This window comes from Rhinoderma darwinii, chromosome 1 (genome assembly GCF_050947455.1).
Source record: "Rhinoderma darwinii isolate aRhiDar2 chromosome 1, aRhiDar2.hap1, whole genome shotgun sequence".
Taxonomy (NCBI): Eukaryota; Metazoa; Chordata; class Amphibia; order Anura; family Rhinodermatidae; genus Rhinoderma; species Rhinoderma darwinii.
Genome location: NC_134687.1, coordinates 65,269,752 through 65,292,483, shown reverse-complemented (window position 1 = coordinate 65,292,483; position 22,732 = coordinate 65,269,752). Strand labels below are relative to the sequence as shown.

At 40.9% G+C, this 22,732-nt stretch overlaps 1 protein-coding gene across 7 annotated transcripts in view; it reads left to right on the top strand.

Moving 5' to 3' along the window:
- APBB2 (amyloid beta precursor protein binding family B member 2) overlaps positions 1–22,732 on the top strand; it is a 304,103-nt gene that overhangs the window by 262,388 nt on the left and 18,983 nt on the right. For 6 of the 7 annotated variants that reach the window (XM_075859373.1, XM_075859379.1, XM_075859381.1 and 3 more), the window contains 4 exons: positions 20,561–20,675; positions 20,886–20,973; positions 22,097–22,180; positions 22,281–22,396. In XM_075859373.1, the coding sequence (XP_075715488.1) occupies positions 20,561–20,675; positions 20,886–20,973; positions 22,097–22,180; positions 22,281–22,396 (403 nt within the window). Of the gene's footprint in view, positions 1–9,011; positions 9,268–20,560; positions 20,676–20,885; positions 20,974–22,096; positions 22,181–22,280; positions 22,397–22,732 lie in introns of those variants that run through there. The other variant, XM_075859395.1, reaches the window with a different exon arrangement.

The window sequence follows — 22,732 nt, the reverse complement described above, 5'->3', positions numbered from 1 at the left end:
ATTTTGATTGCCAGATTTTGGGTCGGGGAGGAATTTTTCCACTAATGAGGCAGTTGGTATCTGCCTCATGGAAGTTTTTGCTTTCCTCTCAATTATCATGGTAGGATTAAGTGGGACCTGGGTTATTTTTCAAGTTTATCTACTATGTAATTATAGTTACATTGTAATCTAGTCTTGGAAATGATTGTCTGCTATAGACTGTGAGCATTTCAGACAATAACGTTTTATGGAGCCCAGCAGCATTTGGTGCCAAGAAGTCCAATCTTTCTAATTTGACTGCCAATTCAAACAGTCTATACTTGCAAAAGGTTTTATTACATAGAACAATATTTTTTACTTAAACTGAATGTCCACCATTTAGGTTTCCGTTTGTAGGACCAAAATTCTGTGCTGATTCATTTAACATAGTAGTTGGAGCTCCATTTACACAGCTCCAAATCCCCTGCATAGACATAAATGTAAAACATAAAGTTCTGGCTGCTTATAGCCTCCACTAGAGGGAGCTAACTGCACACTGTGTTATTATTGAGTTAATAATAATAATAATAATTTTTATTTATAAAGCACCAACATATTCCGCAGCACTTTACAGTTCAGGGGGAACATTGTACAGACAAAATCAGACATTACATATTGACAAAACTAATGTACAATTCAAACAAGAGGAGTGAGGACCCTGCTCGCAAGAGTTTACAATCTGAGGAAATAAGGGAGACACAAAGTGCAAAAAATGCTTAAGTACAATGGTCCAGCCATCTTTTATACATTCCCTAATCTGACTCCTTTCCATGGCCCTCCTTTTAGATTAGTCATCATAATAAGATTCCCTCACACTCCCTCTCTTCATGTCCGTCATACACGGATACTGGCTGGTGACCGGCTCATGCAGCTTTATGTTACCACCGCATGTGTATAAAAATGGCCGGACCATTGTACAGAACAAACACTATTACACTTTGTGTCTCCCTTATGTCCTCATAGATTGTAAACTCTTGCGAGCAGGGTCCTCACTCCCCAGGTTTGAATTGTAAATGAACTTTGTCACTATGTAATGTCTGATATTGTTTGTTTCATGTTCCCTCTAAATTGTAAAGTGCTGCGTAATATGTTGGCGCTATATAAATAAAGATTATTATTATTATTATTATTATTATTATTATTATTACATATGGGGTACTACACATAAAGCTGCATGAGCCGGTCACCAGCCAGTGTCAGTGTATGACAGACAAGAAGTGCATTAGGGTGCAAGGAGTGTGGGGGATACTGCTGAATGAAGGGGCCTCATTACTAATGTAAAGGGGGCCAGGGAAAGGCGTTAGATTAGGGAATGTTATAGGCCTGTCTAAAAAGATGTGTTTTCAGGGCAAGTCTAAAACAATGGAAGTTGAGAATTAATCTGATTGTCTGTGGTAGCGCATTCCAGAGAACTGGTGCAGCATGAGAAAAATACTGGAGACTGGAGTGGGAGGTTCGCATTATGGCAGATGTTAATCTGAGGTCGTTGGCAGAACATAGAGCACGAGTAGGGTGGTAGACAGAGATGAGGGAGGAGATGTAAGATGGTGCAGCACTGTGGAGAGCTTTGTGGGTGAGAGTAATATGTTTAAATGTATTTATGAATGGTATGGGCAACCAGTGCAGTGACTTGCAGAGGGTAGAGGCGTTGGTGTAGCGGTTGGTCAGAAAGATAAGCCTGGCTGCTGAATTAAGGATCGATTGGAAATGGGAGAGTTTAGTGAGTGTAAGACCGATTAGCAATGAGTTACAGTAATCAAGACGAGAGTGAATCAGAGTGACAATGAGAGTTTAGGCTGTTTCCACAGTATGAAAAGGGTAGATTCTGGAGATGTTTTAAGGTGAAACTAACAGGAGCATGAAAGTGATTGAATGCGTGAAGTAAAGGAAAGATCTGAGTCAAAATAACCCCAAGACAACGGGCATGCTGCCTGGGAGTTATGGTAGTGCCACACACTGAGATGGAGACCTCCGGTTTAATGAGGCTCTGTCACCACATTATCTTCTACATAATCTGATAGGCGCTGTAATGTAGATAACAACAGTGGTTTTTATTTTGAAAAACTATCAATTTTGAGAGAGTTATGACCTATTTTAGATTTATGCTAATGACTTTCTTAATAGACAACTGGGCGTGTTTTTACTTTTTGACCAAGTGGACGTTGTGGAGAGAAGTGTATGACACTGACCAATCAGTGACCAATCAGTGTCATACATTTCTCTCCAGTACATACTCAGACATCGTGATCTTGCGAGATCACAATGTGCTGTCACTTACTCACATATTAACATTACTGAAGTGCTTTGAAAGTCAAACAGACACATTTATCATTCAAAATTACATTAATTGTAACACGGAATCAGTTATCTATATAATTGAGTGTACAGAGTGCCTTTTGAAATATGTGGGTTGCACAAACCGGAAATTAAAAACTAGAATACTGGAACACCTAAGTTATGTCAGGAATCCGAATATTGTGAACATCTCCAACGCATCAAAACATTTCATACACAAACACAATAGGACAACCAAAACCTTTCGTTGCTACGCTATCGAAAAAATTCACCAGCCCAAAAGAGGAGGAGACATAAAAAATAAAACCCACCTAAGAGAAGCCTACTGGATTTATAGATTAAAAACAAGATTTCCAGATGGCCTCAATCTAAGAAAGGAACTTATGTTCCAATATTAATCTATGAGTGAGGCAACCAGGGTCACACCACCTCTCCATACACAGTCCCAACAACTCATCATAAGATCCAATATAATATATTTTGACATCTTGTTCCTATTAGAGTTTCTCCATATACTCTCGATTTTAACAATCACTCCCCGTGGTGCATGCATAACATATGCTGATTGACATGCATTACACCCCCACACTATAGATTTTAGCCTTCATCTCACTTTTCCTTACACGTGCACTTATGATCCAATGACATAAATCAGTGAAAATTGAATTCTAGATGCGCAAGATACTTCAAACTGGCCATTCTCTGTCATACCAACACCATAACAAATTTTTTTTTATCCGATTGGTAAACAGCCATGCCTATAGATACAGTCACACCAGTATTGACATTTTCTACCAAACATTACTTATGTATAAGTCTTGACAAGTATAAAGAAATCAAATACTTACCCATCATGTGTGATCGTACCAGGATGACATTTGTTCGTCCAGACTGCACGTAGCGATTCGTTTTGCATGTTTGCGTTCCACATGGTCACGTGACCTGGAACGCACATGTGATTACCAATGACGATCTATACTACAATCTTCATTAGCAATTCAGTTATACATCCAACAAGACAAAACTTTAAAATATCACTAAATAAACGATTACAAGATGCTTTGCGGATCATGCTGCATAACAAATGACGAATACTTACAAGATATGAAACGCTAACATCACCCCACTTCCGGGTTGCGTTCCAGGTGACACGCAGAGTCGTGGAACGCAATCAGGACTCAGCTGTTACCCCGGACATAGTATAAATCTGCCAGCGCGCCAGTTTCAAAACACACTACAGCCAAGTCTAAGGACGTCGCTATCGTCCGAAACGCGTAGGCTTCACAGGATTATATTTTCCCCCTATCTACACATCAGGACCATATTCTAATGGACTTTTAATGAAAACTCAATTAAAACTGGAAAAAACTTTTCCATTTTATCTCTACCGAAGCGCTGGACCTAACCTCCTTGTTACCTCTGTTCCTGCATCGTGTGCCGACACGAAAAAGATCCAGGCGCTGACAGCGACACCCAACTTTGTGTCAGGTGAGCTGGAGGATTCCTCCCCTTGTTTTCCACCTGAATGGACATCACCTCCAGCCAAGACGCGATCTCTATTCACACTCCCGACACTTCGGTAACGTTTGTGTGGGACGTAATGACAGCACAGCGTGATCTCGATGAGCTGTGTGAGTAAGTCCCACACAAACGTTACCGAAGTGTCGGGATTGCGAATAGACATAGCGTCCTGGCTGGAGGTGATGTCTATTCACTTTCAAGACACTTCAGTAACGTTAATGTGTGAGTAAGTGACAGCACATTGTGATCTCGCAAGACCACTATGTGCTGAGTACATGAATGGAGAGAAGTGTATGACGCTGATTGGTTAGCGTCATACACTTCTCTATACAACGCCCACTTGGTCAAAAAGTAAAAACACGCCCAGTTGTCTATAGAAAGTCATTAGCATAAATCTAAAATAGGTCATAACTCCGTCAAAATTGCATTACAGCGCCGATCACATTATGTAAGAGATAGGGCACTTATCATGTGGTGACAGAGCCTCTTTAAGTAGGTTAGTAGATGGTGGGAAAACAAGGAGCTCAGTTTTAGACAGATTCAATTTCAGATAGAGAGAGGACATGATGTTAGAGAGTTCAAAGTACAGTTTAACAGGAGCTAAACAAATTAATGAGCACAGAATTTGAACCTATTTAGATAAAGACTAAACGCTCTCTTGACATGTCTATTTTAGTAAATTCTTGTATTCCCCATGAAATATCTATTCTGGAGCATCTTTTCCTAGAACTGTGCAATGTGCCGTTCCTTTGTTATTCCTCCTAGAAATGTGTGAATTAATTGACTAAATGGGTGTTACCGTTTCCCTTGTCAAAGACGTGTGCTCCTACACAGTCTCACTCTGTCAGCTCTGATTGGACATTGTCAGTCTGTGTAGGGACAGCCCCCCCCCCCCCCCCCCCCGATCTTAACGCCCAGTTGTCAATTTATTAATACATTGCTAGGTGGAAAAAAAAAGAAAGGACACAACATAGACTTCTAAGAAAATATGTTCCAGATGTGTTACTTCATGGGGCATACAATTATTTACTAAAATAGACATGTCAGGAGAGGTGACTGGTCTTCTTTAAGATACCATGGCGACATCTTGAAACTTTTTTTCTGTGGGGCCTTAGCATCCGTGGTTACTCTTCTAACACGACTGCTCTTTTTGATCTTCCTGAATTTTAAGCAGATGAGCATATAGAAACATGTTGTCAGTTGACTGGTTGACTGTACGCTTCTGTCACTGAAATAATAAGTGGCTCCTTAGAATTGAGTATTTGGATTTTTCCAGTACATCCCATAAGTCAAGATCTTCTTTAAAATAGATAAGCAACATTTTTGGCATATTGCATTAAATTCATATTTTATTTAGAAACTAGATAGTTGTTTATGGATGAATTCACTACTATTTCTGGTTTCTAGAGTTGGTATGTTTCCTATCTGCACTGCATATCCCTGTCATAGTTAGTTATCAATCTACAAGAGTAGTCAAAATATACAAATATATTACTAAATCATGACTATGGTCAATACTTCAACATTTTCTTTACATATGATTTTAGATCTGTTGTCTCCACTAGTAAGGCTCAATATCGCAATGTTCTTTTTTAGTTTTGGGGGTTGGGCAGGTCATTTCCCACTACTGCTAGGCCTTTGTCTGGGTGCTCTTTCTCGAAGCATTCACACTCTGTGCCTAAAGAAGCACCAACTAACTAACTATATACAGACCCGGATTTAATGAAAATAGATATTGAAGTGTAGGTTTTCTATGGATACTGTGGAGCTGGTAATCTGCACGACATGTAAAATGGTTTTCACATTGTCTGTGCGTTCTCAGAGCTGTCATAAAATCAAGTTTGCTTCACTGAGTCGTATTCGAGTTACTCGCCCACAAAGAAAGAGAAGTAATATTGGCTCATAATCTGTGTACTGGCATTTCACATTCCATGTCCCTCCATCTAATGGTATTACTAGAGTCTTTACATTTTCTTTATTGTATGTAATCCTTTAAAGAGTCTAAGCTGAGCTGTAAATACATCTATGAGAATTTGGTTTGGATGAATGCTCAACGGGAGAACTCCTACCAAGCAATAACATGTACTAAGAGCCTTATTGCAAATCACTTTGAGACTCTCTTCATACTAGTATTGGAGGGACCCATGTATTCTTATTTGTGTTTTTCTATAAAACCCAAAATGGGAATGAATCTAGAGTCCAATTGATCTTATGGCAGGAAGAGGTTCCAACATAATACCAGGGAGAACACAAACCCATCTGAAGCTAACTTTCGAGCACATCGCCTGCCTCTAAGGTCTATCACTTTTTGGGGGGTAATTCACAAATAACCTTTTATTTCCTATTGATGACATTACGTCTTCTGCAATAACTAAAGCAGTTTAACATCACATACACGTATTCTGTATAGACAAGAAATGAATTCCAGGTTAAGGGATGTTTTGGGATTTGGTAGGTTTCCCTTCTGTGAATAGAAGAACAGATCTTTCCGACACTAAAGTGAATTGACTATTATAATGTTATGGATTTGTAAAAGGAGCTGGCTCAGCCGTTTAAAGAGGACCTGTCACCTCTCCTGACATGTCTGTTTTAGTAACTAATTGTGTTCCCTTGTGGAATAACAATTCTCGAGCTTCTTTTCTTAGAACTTTACGTTATTCCGTTCCTCTGTTGTTCCTTCTGCAAATGTATACTGGGTGTTACAACTTGGGGGTGTGTCCCTACACAGACTGACAATGTCCAATCAGTGTTGACAGACTGAGACTGTGTAGGGACAAGAGGAATGGTAACTCCCAGTTATCAATTTATGCATACATTTCTTCGAGGAATAACAGAGGAATGGCACAATGCCGAACAGGGGCGGACAACTAGGGGCCCAGTATTCAAGGGGGCTCACTGTCACCTTAAACCAGCCCTTTTCTGTCTAATAGATTGCCTGTAAAAGCCTGAGACAATTAATTGTATGGCTTTCGAATACTGATGGATTGTTAGAAAGACATAAGGGGGTGATCTAGGATGAGAAATGGAAGAGCAAGGGGCCTATATATTATTCTTGAACAGGGGCCCTCAGCTTTCTGTGGCCTCCCCTGATGCAGAGTTCTAATGAAATATGTTCCAGAATTGTCATTTTACGGGGAATCCATGCATTTACAAAAATAGACATGTCAGGAGGGGGGACAAGTCCTCTTTAAGTAACTCTCATAAACTAGTGGAGATAGCCAGCATGGCCATCTCTTAATTTAATCTCTGCTAGGATGCATCAGCAGCTTACCAAGCAAATCGGGAGTCAGGGGACCGACATTTTCTCAATAGGCGAAAGTCCTAGAGGTGGAACCTATCCACCTATCATGCATTTATGGCATCTCCCATATATATGTCATAAATTACTTTCGTGGCAAAACCTCTTTATAAAAGATTAATTTACAGCAGTAGTTTTAAAACAGAAATGAAGTCTGTATACAGAATAAATTACTATAGTAGATAAAATAATAAGAGATGAAGGAACCTAAAAATGTGCTCTAGTTTCCCTCCTATGTCGCAATTCACTGAACTAGCAAATTCATAATGCCTTTACAGTGAGCGTTACTTTTTGATGGGTAGGCATCATTGCTCCCTGAGTAAAGCAGGCAATGAAAAACTGCTAGACCTTATAGTCTGCCATGGATTGGAGGGAATTCTTAATTCCTGTGTACCCAAGAATTCATGCAGAAAAATGATTACAGAATGGGGTGCAAATTATATGTTTGGTCTGTTTTGCCTTGTCTAAGTAATGTTTGCCCCTAATGACTTATATGAATATATTATATTATTTGTCTCTTAGAAAACATTCTTTTGACATATTTTTTTTCTCTCTCTCTATTGATCGTTGTTATCACTTCAATGGTAGTGTGGAGAAGATAATCACGGAGAATATTATGTATATTACCAATGTTTTCTTTTGTATGATGTGAATAGTTTTTGCTGCAAAAATTGTTTCCTTTTTAAGAATATTTGGTATGTCTGTGTGTAATAGACTTATTGATTGAAGTTGGAAGGATTGGGGACAAAATTCTAAAATGTGAACCCAGATTTAGAACCGACACAAGTCCAGCACTGGAGATTAATGAAGCAAGTTTTTCTATGGAACTGTTTTTTAAAGAGGACTTGTCACTAGGTCATATAAGTTTAACTGGTTTACTGACCTGAATAACGCTGTCTCCCTGATTCCAGTGTTGTTTTATTTTCTTCCTGAATGCCTCCCCCCCGCCCGGTTCCAGACATATGGCCCACTCTTGTGTTGGCTGCCTATATGCTAATTTACTGTAGCTAGTCAACAGGGAATGAGTTACCCTGATGCTGCCTTGCACTGATTGGTCAGCATCAGAGGCAGGGAAGCTAGCTCCACCCCGTTGGCTAACTACAGTTAGTACATAGTGAGCCAACACAACAGTGGGCTATATCTCTAGAATGGGGGGGGTGAAGTCCCAGGAAAAAACTGCGATGGAATCAGGGACACAGTGTGATTCAGGTCAGTTTACCAGTTCAACTTATATGACAGGCAGATGCCATTCACCTCTCTTGAAAATTGTTTTGGTGACTACTAGTTGTCACCCATCTTTTACAAATGGAGACGTAACTAATAAACCGATAGATTTTTTTTTTATCGACATGGAAGAAAATGTAAAAGTTTGAAATAGAAATTTTGAATTTGTGGGTAAAGTATTTTTAATAAACACGTGATAACCGTAAGACTGTCTGCCTACTATGTATGTCTGCCCACTGACAGAAAACAATAAAACTATGAGTAATGTGGACGATGAGCAGATGTTCGGAGTTAGACGAGACAGGTTATTTGTATAGATTATTCCCCAGCATGCCTTCACTACAGTGAGAAAATACCGGTAATCTGTATTCCATCCTGAAACAATAACCCTGTGAAGAGCTACTGTTCATCATTTGGTTGAGACACATGGAAATAAGTTTTGTGTGTATGTGAGGAAGTGTGGCTGCCTAGATGCTGCATGATCCCATGATTTATTACACCCCCCCCCCCCCCATCCGTGAAGATCCTGATGAGGTTACACATGCATATGCTGCATCTCACATCCAGCTGCTTTGCTTTTGCCTTCCTTGTTCCATCCCACTTATAACAACCTCTGCAGCTGCTCAGTGTCCTTTTGGAAGGAGATTTTTTTTCCTCCCTTATAGCCGGCTCCTTTCTTAGATCTTGATGTAGTTTTGCTTCAGCTGCTTCGCTGCTTTACCAGCTTAAGAAAGCAATTACTTGCCCATTGATGTCCTGAACCTTAAAGCCGGTGTGTGAGAACGTGGACTGTGTAGTGTCTGGATCTGCTGCTTTGTGCTCCGGTTTTCTTGCATTTTGTTGATTTTTGTTTTTCTCCTAACTTGTATTTTCTGCTCTGTTCTTTCATGCTGTCGTGGACACAGGGAGAGGTAACTCGTTTCCTTCCTATTGCATGCCTTTACCTCTGAATATGTGTCGAATGTAAACCTGCTGTGTATAATCAATGGTTATCTGGGACATTGCAATTCTTCTTCTTATTAACATGCGTTTTTTATGTTTTGGTTGATGAACTCCCATTGAGAGACATTAGTTTATCTACCAAAACCAAAAACGGCTGCTAAAAACGCAACAAAAAATGCACAGTGTGAACCCAGCCTTAAGACCATTACTAATGTTGTAATGAAATCCCAATCACTAATGTTAATTAATAAATATAAGACATTCCGTGGCATTCATGTTTGGAGTAGGCGAGGTGCTGGAGACTTTTGATTTTATGTGAAATTGTTATGTAGAATTTGAGTATGTATCAGATGTAATTATAGGACTGCTACATGTCACTGATTTGTGCTATAATTACCGCTGTTGGCCCCTTATATTTGACCCTACCCATTAAGATGGTAAGATCAAATATAGATCCATAAATGTATGTGATCAGTAGTGACATTAAAGGTAAGAGATGTCCTCATTTCTTTTTAATATCTAGAGCGGTAGAATGAACTGTATTTTTACAAATTCCCATAAGGGCTCATTCACATTGTCATATTATGGATTCATGTTGTACAGAACAGTATTACAGCACCCATATTTTAACATGTGTTTTTGGGGGTGTTTTTTTTATTCAGTGGTATTTTGTACATGCGTTTTTTTCTGGCGTTTTTCAAGTCCTATGGAGAAGCCTATGACAAACACAAAAAATGTCATACCCAGAGCATGAAAAAAACGCCACTGAACCCAAAGACGTCACAAAGCAAAAATATCTTGTTTGTAGCCTTTTCAATAATTCACTATGGACTTTAAAGTAACATCTGGCTGCAGAGTTTTTTACCTAAAATAACAAAAACCTGCTGTGAAATATGCCAGCAAAAATGCAGCAAAACGCTGAGTGTGAATCCAGCCTTGGCCTATGTAAGCCATACTGTATCTCTGTGTACATCCAACGTTATATGGAGGCACACAAAGATTTTCTTTCTCCAAAAGAAAATAGTGCCTTACAGGCATCATACAATGGCCCTTATAGGACTTCAGGCACTTATATATGGGCCGCAATGCCGTGTACATGGATCCTAAGATGGAGACGTCAAATCACTGAATGAACTGATGAACCACAATGGTCACATCAGCTCTGGTTGCCTCCGCTCGGACCACATCTGTAAGAATGCAATGACATCTCAAGTTATTTCAAGGCTGGGGGAGATTTGTTTTTTTGTAGAGCAGTGAGACCCTGCAAGTCGCACACTGGCCTTAGGGCATGACCACACATGGCGGAATTCCTCCGCAACTGTCCGCATCAATGCCGCACAGAATCTGCGTTGCAGATTCTGCAGCGGATCTGCACAAAATGTGCAGAAAATTGATGCGGACTGCAGGAAAAGTGCTTCTCTTCTCCCTATTCAGTGCAGGATAGAGAGAAGGGACAGCACTTTCCCTAGTGAAAGTCAAAGAATTTCATACTTACCGCCCGTTGTCTTGGTGACGCGTCCCTCTTTCGGCATCCGGCCCGACCTCCCTGGATGACGCTCCAGTCCATGTGACCGCTGCAGCCTGTGCTTGGCCTGTGATTGGCTGCAGCCGTCACTTACACTGAAACGTCATCCTGGGAGGCCGGACTGGAGACAGACGCAGGGAGTTCTCGGTAAGTATGAACTTATATTTTATTTTACAGATACATGTATATTGAGATCGGTAGTCACTGTCCCGGGTGCAGAAACAGTTACTGCTGATCGCGTAACTCTTTCAGCACCCTGGACAGTGACTATTTACAGACGTCTCCTAGCAACGCTCCCGTCATTACGGGAGCCCCATTGACTTCCTCAGTCTGGCTGTAGACCTAGAAATACATAGGTCCAGCCAGAATGAAGAAATGTCATGGTAGTAAAAACAATACGCTCCGCAGCACACATAAGATCTGCGGACTTCATTGCGGAATTTTGACTCTCCATTGAAGTCAATGGAGAAATTCCGCCATGAGTCCGCAACCAGTCCGCCACTGCTCCGCAACAGACAGAGCATGCTGCGGACACCAAATTCCGCTCCGCAGCCTATGCTCCGCAGCGGAATTGTACGCATCGTGTAAACGAACACTGCTAAATTAAAGTGAAAGTCAATGGAGAAACGGCTCCGCTGCGGATTAACGCTGCGGAGTGTCCGCAGCGGAATTTAAGTGAAATTCCGCTATGTGTGAACCCGCCCTTAATGTCATAGAAGACATTGCCCTCCTGTAACGCAGAACAGCTAACGTCAGGTGTTGGTACTAGCACTGACCTGGCTCTTATTTCACATGTGGAAGGTGTTTATTGTTAAATCTATATCTCTGGAACATCTCAGGATTATGATTCTGGGTCAGTGCCAGTGAAGGGTCTATTTAAACAACTTCAATTATTGCATACAGTATACATTTCTATACTCCGAGCCGGCCTTAGGGGTGTGAAACCTGTACACCGTGTGCATCAGTACAGCTGGTGATGTTGCTGTCAATATTAGGGCTGCCCGGTGCCTCCACACATTACTCCCTGGCCCCCATTCACATAGTTGCATATTCGAGAAAAAAAAGAATCCATGGACACTTTGGTTATGAAGATGGATTGGGGCACAGCCTATGTGGTGTGTCTTATGGGCATGGCTTATCTGGTGGGTGGGTGTTATGGGGACATGGCTTATCTGGTGTGACTAATGGGGCATGGCTTATCCCAGAATTTCTGCATACAAATAAACAAACGAAAATGTCTTCACTAGTTTGGCTGACAACTACCATGGTGGCCACTACATCTCTCTGGTTATCTGGTTGTATACAGGCAGGTGATGTGTCACTTAATCACTAGGGTCTGGGGAAACTTTGTGACAACCTCTATAGAAGCTTAGTGGCTGCCATATTAGCTGTCACTTAGCTTTCCCGGAAATAGATATAACTGGGCAAAGGCTGAAAAAGACTTGAAAGAAGGCGACATCTCAAGGTCTTATAATTAAACTCATATCTTCTATAAATATAACCTGTCTTTACCTGCAACTCTGCATTGCCCAATACTGTAGGCCGAAGATACAGTACAGGTCTGAGAAACTGCTGCCAATGATAAAAAAGAGTAATAAATAGGAAGAAATACAAATTACTAGTTATGACACATATGCTAACGACGACAGGTCCCATATGTGAGGAGACCCATAATTCACGGCATTTCTCACAATTATCACACACCAATAATAACACTGCTGCAGTAAATAAGTCAATATCGTTAAATTTACTAATCGGTATATCACGGGACTTCCTCACCTCCATATTGTCCGCTGGTGTCTCCTTTCAGGCGAACTGTACACCGGGGAACGCTGTAGTCTATTTTACTTAAGTTTTGTCCAGCCCTAAACGGCCAAAACGCCAAAAGACTCGTCACTCTAGTCTGCCCTAGGATTTTTAAAGGGGGCTTTCCCAACGCATACTTTTCAAACCAAGTAATTTTCGCCATGCTCCTGCTACTCTGTTTTTTACGCTACGAGTATTGGTCTGCACCTATCCACCAGCCGAGCCCTTTATATTACAAGCTCTAATTAAAAATAGGGCTAGGCGATATGTTTTGACCACTACTGGTAGCGTAAGAACCAGCGTAGATAGTGCCACACTCATTGATCCCTGTAGATATTGCCACACATTGCTTCCTTTAGATAATGCCACAGTGCCCCCTGTAGATAATGCCACATGCCCCCCTGTAGATGGTGCCACATGTCCCCCCTGTAGATAGTACCACATGCCCCCCTATAGATAGTGCCACATGCCCCCTTTTTGGATAGTGCCACAGTGCCCTCTGTAGATAGTGCCACACAGCCCCCTGTATGCAGTGCCACACACACACACACACACACACTAACACACACACTGTATATAGTGCCGTCCACCCTCTGTAGATAGTGTTACACACTCCCCACTTTGGAGATAGTGCCCCCCAAACAAATAAAAAAAAAACCTGTATACTCACCTAGCCTCGCTCCAGCGATGAACAGAGCACCACAGCCTTCTCAGTCCTGCAGCCTATGAGGCACCAAGACGGGATTCTTGCGTCGGCCAGCACGATACAAGGTCGAAGATACAATTCAATATGGCAGTCGTCCAAGCCACCGGGCCAATGTCCCGTGCTTGCGAGGCCACTAGTATGTAATGGCTTGCAGGCCCTGGTCACAGGGGGCAGGGTTTGCAGGGACACGTCCGGGACAGTTTTTTTTGCCAGGATTGTAAATTCGGGACAGTCTCGACAAATTTGGGACTGTTGGCAACTATGCCTTCCTAATCCTGACAGCATTATCTATCCCCTCCAGAGAAAGGCAACTCTAATACCCAGTCGTCAGCTCCATATTATTTCTTTACACTTGGTAAATTGTACTTGCAGCAGGAACCCTCAGACGCTCTTGTCGGCTCTCACAGCTCCTGCGCTTTGTAAGGCTTTGGTCACACAGTGCAGATTTGCTGCCGACTTCGCATGTATTTTTTAAGGCAAAATCCGGAATGGAACCTAAACAGAAGAAATATGCAGCAAATCTGCACTGTTAACAAGGCCTAACATGTGAGAAGAAACCTGTTTCCTCACTCTGGTTACAAAGTGCAGGAGCTGTAAGAGCAATTGGTAAGAGCTGCTAAGGGCTCCTGCAGCAAGTAATATACAGGAAGTATAAAGAAAAAATAAATATATATATTTTTTTAGTACAGTGCTAGGCATGAACGGAGCGGTAGTGAAAACGCATGTCCTCGGCTACATTCAAACGGGGGACACAGGATCCTCAATTTTGTGACCGCTGGGACTCCCAGCAGTCGGACCCGCAGCAATCATACAGTCCCAGCGGTCGGACCCGCTGCAATCATAAATTTAACACCCATACATTCTTTTGGTAGGACAACCCCTTTAAAGAGGACCTGTCACTATCTTCTACAAAGGAAATTATTAGACTCACAGAATTGCCGCTGTGTCTGTGAGTCCAGTGGTGTTTGCAATGACGCTGGCCGAGGAAACAGCCTCACGCTGATAGGTCCGTGTCAGAGGCTCTCTGCTAGCTCCGCCCATTGAGAATCGCTGGTGGCCAAACCCACTTGGCAAGAAAGCGGTTCATTTACATATTGTTTAATAAATAAAGAGGGGGCCATATCTCAGCAACGGGGGGACGCAGAAGTAAGGAATAAACACCACTGAACTCACAGATACAGCGGCAATTACACAGCTAGTGACAGGTCCTCTTTAAAGAACCCCAATATACCCTGTGTAGAGTATGTTGTGGCTTTGTACTTTGGGCCAACACATTTTCCATGATAATATTAATTGAGAATGAAGTGTATGAAAATGGCATATGAGTCGCGTTGCCATCCAGGCTAGTGTTATGAATGGGATTCTCATAAATCTCATTATCTGTAACATCACTGGATGTGACAGTCATTGTCTTTTTCTTGCACTGATCGATCCAGAAATGCAATTGATGCGGCTTGTCCCTTATTTACTCAGGATCAATATTGATAAAAGTCTAAACAAATAGCAGTGGCTCCCATTGAACCATTCCTCTCTCTGATAACCCTTTATCATGGGGAATGAATATGGGCTCAGAGTCATCTCATCCTGAACCTGTCTCATTTCTATTTGTTCTCATTATAAATGCCTTGTAAACCAGTTTCTAGTAATGTATTATGGGATTTTTGCTTTATCTTGTTCTATGGCTTTATTTATTTCTGCTGTTAAAATGATACAAATGTGATGCAATATAAGACTGAGTTCAGACGGCCATAAGGCGGCCGCATTTTAGCTGCAACACCCAGACCCTCTGCAGTAATACCGAACCGTACTTAGGTCATCCCTTGGTGTCCTAAGTTTGGGTCTTGGTGTTGCGGCTGTAATATAGACGTAGCAGTCGCACCCATGTCCTAGTTCCTGAGGAGATCCAACAGCCCCTCAAGAGGACTCCAGTTATAGAAATGGAATATTATAATAGGGGCCCTGTTACAAGCTTTTTATGGGGTCCAGGAGCGTCAAGTTAAAGGAACAGTGTCACCAAATATTTTTTTTTTATATCAGTTTTATGTTAGGGTTTTATTAAAAACGTTTATATTTATTTGTGTGTTACTTTTTTCTATTTTTACACTTTTTCTTCCCTATGGGGGCTGCCATTTTTCTTTCCATTTCTGTATGTGTCGATTAACGACACATACAGACATGGAATACGGCAGCTCCAGTCCACTAGGGACTGCGAACGGGGCCCGTTCCATCCACTATGGTGTACGCCAGGTGTGTGGGAACGGCGCATGCGCCGCTCCCACACAGTCCAATTTGAAATGCGCGCCGTCCGACGCCATTTTCCTGTGGACCGGAAGTCGCGGCCGGACAGTAAGATTACTACTTCCGGTCGCGGCTTCCGGACTTGTGCACATGGAGCAGCGGCAGCAGACGGAGCGGACGGACCGGAGGGAGCGGCGGCGACTGGAGCAGGTAAGTGATTTCTATGTATGTTCGTGTTTCAGTGTGTGTTTACTAGTGTATGTAAACCTTCTACACTGTGTGTTAGCTCAAAAAATGGCGACACACAGTGTAGGAGGTTAGACCGTTCAAACCCCTCGTTTCTCCCGGCACTAGCCAGGATAAAGGAGGGGGGGATTCTGAGAGCTCACTAGAGCGAGGGATTTTTTCCCAATTTTGCAGCATAAAGCAATGTGGTTGCTTTACCACATGCAATGCTGCAATTTTGGGAATTGCTCCATCTAGTGACCAGTGCTGGGAAATATTATAAATTGAATCCAATTTATAATGTTTCCTGACTCGTGAAAAAAATAAAAAAAATTAGAACAATGTTTAATCACCTACACACTAATTGTTTAACTAAAAAAAAAAAACATGTTTTGCTGGCAACACATTCCCTTTAAGTCAGCCATACACATGAGATCGGCCATAGGCACTAAGTATCGGGCTTGTTAAAATGTAACATGCCCAATGCTTCTTGCCCCTGAAATCTGCACTCAGGGAGAAGTTGACAGGTTTCCATAAACATTAGATCGTCCGTGGACCTTTGTCTCATGTGTATGAGTCACATTAAACAAATATGGGAAATAAGGGGACACATCAGTTTCCAGATTTGTTCTTAAAGTTTTTTTAAAACTACTCAAACATGTGGGGGTATAGTCCAACACTTTCAGCTCTGCTGCATCCTGGTCATTGTTTTGGAGAATAGTCAGAAATGAGTATGGAGGGTGGAGAAATGATCAGAACTAAGAAATGATCAATGATCTTTCAGGCTTGTAAGTCTGCAGCATGTGTGCTGTGCTTAATGAACAGGTGACAAATTGAGAAAATTCATAAAGGGGGCACATTTTTATATAAAATACAGTTCTCAATACCAAAGACCTCAGAATTATTAATATTAGATGTTGGACAATCTGACCTCCGATAGATCTTTTTTTTGAATTTTTTTCCGTATATGTGTTTATTTGTATTTTCATCTATTAGTATATTCATTTATGTATGATCATTCTAGTTACACGCTTTTATGGTAGAATTTATCTTTACAAGTACATACTGTCAATGTAAGGCAGAGATATAATATGATGGTCAGACCTTTCATCACATAAAGCTTTAAATGAAGAATTGTCAACCCTTAATTGCTATCGTTGAATAGAACTGGTGAGAAATTAATTGCTTGAAGTTAGGAAATGATTTGCTTTCAGAAGATTCATCCCAGGTGTTTAATCATGCAAAGGGGTAAATTAGCCAATGTTATTCTAGAACAATTAATCTATGAGGTTAGGTGAGGTTGACCTGCAATACTAGACACTACCCGTGGACAGTTGTGGTGCTGTTTCCGGAAGTCGACTACGCTATTGATTCTGCCAAAAAAAGGGAACCTTACGGAACGGAGACAAACGGAAACCATTAGCAATGGAACTATTACCATTGAAATCAATGGTAATGCAAAGGAAAGCTATGGTTTCCGTTTGGTTTCCATTCTTGGGTTCCCCTGACGGAAAAGTCTTATCGAACCCATGAATGGAACCCTGACGCAGGTGTGAACGAAGCCTTAGCAGGAAACACGTGTCACCATATACAGATCATTGATGACCGTGATTTAATGGTACCAGTGAACTGTATACACAAACATGCAGAGAAAATGCAGATCGCGTCTTCCCTGCATGCCTCTGAGCAGGGGCGTAGCTAAAGGCTCATGGGCCCTGGTGCAAGAATTCAGCTTGGGCCCCCCTACCCCTCCCCAACACCACCAGACCCCTGCGCACACCTATGCCCAGCCGCCTTGCCCAACAAACCCCATGAATGCCTCCACAGTATAATGCTTCGCCATAGCTGCCCCCACAGTATAATGCCCCATAGCTGCCCCCACACAGTATAGTGCTATCCATGACACTGAATGGGGTGAAAATGGGTTAGTTTGGGCATAATAACTACTCAAACTATATATCATGTACATAAATTTGTTAAATAAAATTTGGGGCGACAAAGTTGGTCGTGATACAAACCCTTTAACTTGAAACTATTCTTTTGTTTTTGACGTAATGCTTCTTTAATTTGCCCACAGTGTGTGAATGTAATACTTTATTTTCAATGTACAATTTGTCTTTCAATAAATCTCCCTTGTGCACAAAATCGGGAGGCTGGATCACATCTCTTTTTAACAGGAAAGCTTATATAACGCTTTAATATTAGCAGGATTATCGCCCGCAGCAATTCATTTGTCCCTAGATATTGTAATTCGATATAATTTGCAAGAAGAAACTCCACTATCAATGAAGAGCTATAACCATAACGCAATTTCATGAGTTTTAATAATAAATGATAAAGGATACTTAATATCCAAACCTTTGTTTTCATGTGCTAACTGGCAGCTTATCCATAGTGTGATCCCACGGTTATGCTTGGCATAGAAACGCACCTTATTCTTAATATTAGATTTTATTCATAAAGCACCAACATATAACCTGGTGCTGTACAATACAAGAGAGGGGAAACACACCAAACATATACCATAATGAGGTATCCGAAGACCGTGACCGATGTGGAGTGTCACAGGCGCAGCTACACCTGTCAACCTGTAACGTACATGTCTTAAGGTGAGCTCAGGTAGGGCAGAACGTCCCATGGAAGAAAAGGCCATTAATACACACCGTGAAATCCGGTCCTGATGGTCCTTCTGAGTAAAATGTTCTGTTCGCGCTTGTCTCATGGCTTCCATTTTTAGATAATGCAGGACGGATATGACTGATCTGTATTCAGTTGTTTTGCCATGGATTGTGATGGATCCCATTGACTGATAATGTGTCCTTTGTGTTTTGTAAAGTAATGTAACAGAAACTTGGCAGAACATTAGGTGTAGTCAGCACATCATAAACAATGGCAAAACTATGTAACCGAAAAACTGGCCTTCTTGCCCTAAGCTACCAATCAGAGTTCAGCTTCTATTCCTTAGGCCCAGTTCACACAGCGTTTTTTTGGCACTGATTATGACGTAGAAACCACATTGGAATCAGCACTAAAGGACGCCGCAAATCTCCTTCGCTGATTCCGCTCGCAGACTAAAAGCTTCGTGCTCTATCTTGAAGCAATTTTCGCTTCCAAACCTCCATTGAAATAAATCGGAGGCAGAAAAAAAGTGCCTTTCGCCACAAAAAAGTGTAAAAAAAAAGTGTTAAAAAATGCTTACATTTCAAAATTTGCCTCAGAAATACTAAAGGAATTTTGAAATAGATTTTTTTTTCTGCCTGACTGCTGTGGAAAAATGAAAGCTGCACCGTGATTGGTTGATATAAGCATCAAGGCTAATTTTTCTGTTAGACAATTTTGATTAAAAAAAACGGCCGATGTTTCACCTATGTGATAAGCAGCTTCTTTTACGGCATTTTGCAAGACCTTCTAGTGCAAGTTTATAACATATATATATATATATATATATATACAGTCTACGCTCCACATTGTTTATATTTATCATGACTAGAAATAAGTTTGGTCATTATTATTTTTGTATATTGTTTTATTTAAAGCATTTATAAATGATAGCATATTATACCCATGTTCAAGCTATACATGCCGAGGCACATAATACAGCAGCATACCAGCAGTACTGCCTTACTTCATGTATAGTCCTATAACCGTGTATAGTCCAGGTGGGTGGTGGGATACAATAAATAAAAAAGGTATTTATAAGCTACACATCATCCAAGCTCTCCCACCCCCTCTAAGGACCTTACATACAATGAAAACATTATCAATGCAATATCCTACATGCTACCCTTTAATAAAACGTCCTGCCAACTGCCCGATATCTCATTCAGACTAATGACTAATCCATCAGAATTGATCCAATGACCAGTTGCTCCTGGGGATGTGCGCATTGATCTATCATCGAGTGTTTCTGATATGCAGGTTAATGAATATTCATGTACACTCAAAACTTTAACCCAATAGGTATTTTATTATATGACCTAAAAATCTGATCATTCTAACGACCCATTACTTTTCCTTGCCTGCTTAGCACCATGTTATGCTGTACATCACAATATTTGGGCATGTTGGTATGGTAGAGTGCTTTCCTTGGAGCGTTCACTGTTTACGAGCACATTGATGCCTTCCCTGAATTTCAATAAGAAAACCAGATTTCCAATTAAGCTGCATGTGGAGATTTATTACACCTAGGTTCTCCCCATTTACAATGCATTGCGGCATATTTTATTTGTCTCCTTGGTGGAAAATATACAATTACATTTGAAATGACTTTTTCCCATTATATGTGCATAATACCAACCACTTTCATCTCCGGAAGTAGGTCTCCCTGGTCCTTATCACTATTTCATTACCAGTCTATGTAAGTCTTCAGGGGGATTTTAGAATATGGCTCGTTCTTGCTCCAGCTGTCAACATATGCGTTTTATTACCCTATTCTGATGCTCGTATATTTCTTAGTAAAGTTTTGTGGTTTTCCTATACTCCTATTTATGTCAATGGTGGAATTTATCAGATTTTCTATGCCAGTTTTCTGGTGTAGGAAAGTCAAAAAAGGGTGCAAATTTACGTACAAATTCTGACTTTTGTCCCTTATACACCACCCTCGCCACTTTTGTGAAATGTCTTTCCAACAGGTGGCGTACTTCCAGAGGAAAGATGCACCCCTTAATAAATCTATGGCATCGTATAAAACGCCAGTCTTAGTAAGTCTGTATCTAGATGTATATGCTGTATATATTTATACTTATTATTCTTTACTTTGTAGGGATTTTGCATATGTTGCCAGAGACAAGGATACAAGAATCTTAAAATGCCACGTTTTCCGATGTGACACACCAGCAAAAGCCATTGCAACCAGCCTTCACGAAATCTGTTCTAAGGTACATACAATATGTCACTATTTTATTATACTGTACATAAGAATATTTCATGTAAAGTTTATTCAGATATTATTATATCATCATTGCTTCATTTAGTCCCCGCTTCATAAATCCTTTTGTCTATTCTCCTGATGGTTAATAAAAACCTATGACAGAGCACAGACTGGTCAGATTATATCATTCACAATGGTGATGGTTCATTCTTTACAGATTATGGCAGAAAGGAAAAATGCCAAAGCTACGGCTTGCAGCTCATCACAGGAAAGACCACATGCCAGCCTCGATGTCCCACTGCAAGGTATGCAATTCTGGTTAAACTGTATGCTATGGTTTTAGTCTTAGATCCTAGGGTAATGCTAATCCAAGCTTGGCTTTAGCCTGAGGCCAATGTGTATCTGAGACTGATCATAGGAATGAGGGAGGGAGGGAGGGAGGGGGGCTGCAATTCTCACAACAGGTCCAAACAGGGATCTTCACAATGATATTGTCACGATTGAGAAGGTCAGATCAGAGTGACAATTGCGACGTGTAAGCGTTCATATTGGTTGGATAGTTCGGATCTGGTTATATATGGACCTCAATTAAAATATATCTATGAACACTATGATAGATATAATGTGTTCAGTTTTTGGAACTAAAATTGTATCCTACATAAACGACATACTGTAACTTGTGTTGATATGCTTTTGTTTAGACAGCGGCAGCTCCAATTGGAACCATTGTCAATATTTTCAGCTACTTCCGGCTGTCCTGCTCTATTATCAGAATTGTCCAGCCCATAAAGAGATGTGTTTAGATAATATTATGAGGGATTCGCTCATAAAAAAAGTTCCCCAATATAATAGTTCAAGTGGCCCTAAATCAGAGCTTAAGTTGGTTATCCGAAATGTTAAAATAAATGGCCTTTCCTTAGGGTAGGTCATCAATATTCAAGCGGTGGAGGTCCAACTCTCGGCACCCTCAACTGTTTGAAGGCGCCGTGGCGTTCATACGACTATTGCAGCCTCTTCATTGCTTATATACTGTAGGTTTAATTTCTGTCGTATGGTCGTTTGTTGGCAGCACATCTCCCCGTGGAAACTGGGAATGTCCTGCAGATAAGATGAAAAATTTATGGGGACGAACGATTGTATTATCGATTGTACGTCCCCATACTTGCGATCATTGCTCCATGTAAATGGAGCAAACGAGTGCTGCTTGACATGCTGTATTTTCGATCACCATTCAATTAATGGGCAGAATAGCCACCTGTTGAGGACTTTACAGGAGATTTAAAGGGGTTCTCGTTGATGAGCTATTCAAGAGCAAGTGGCATGGTGGCCCTCTTCTGCCTGTGTCCGCCCCTGGTTTCCAGGCTATTTAGTGTTTATTGCTGCTTGGTATTAGTGATTTATTACTGTCTTGTCTTTCTTTTTATACAGTAGAATTCCCAACACCAAAGACAGAACTTGTGCAGAAGTTTCATGTGCTGTATTTGGGGATGCAATCAGTTTCTAGACCCACAGGTATGTCACAAGTATCTCATCTATAAATGGGCTACAGTACAGTATAATACAACATTCATGTACATGGCATAATCTCTTACGTATTGCCTTTATTTCTAAGGTATGGATGTTGTCAATGACGCCATTGATATTCTTATGACCCCCACCGACAAAGAGGACTGGACACCAGTTATTATGAACGTGGCTGATGCCACTGTGACTGTCATCAAGGAAAAGGTGAGGTCCGGCACGAATTACCATTAGATTTAGTTGTTGGAATTAAGATATTTGCTAGGTTTCATTTTGTATATCTTTTCCTTTGTTTTGCCTGGGTAAAGCTCGGTATACACATTGCAATTGTATGTGAAGGTGAAACAAAAATGCTTTGTTTTCCAGTGAACTGAATTTTTGTAAGCAGTGTTACAAATGTTTGAACAAATCTGCATTTTTTTTAGGGAGATTGATCATATGAAGCGAAAATGTATTAAGGCTTACTTATTCATATTATCTGTTATGTCAGTGTTAAATATCTCTGCCCTCTACTCATCTCCAGCCTTCGGTAGTGGTTTACCA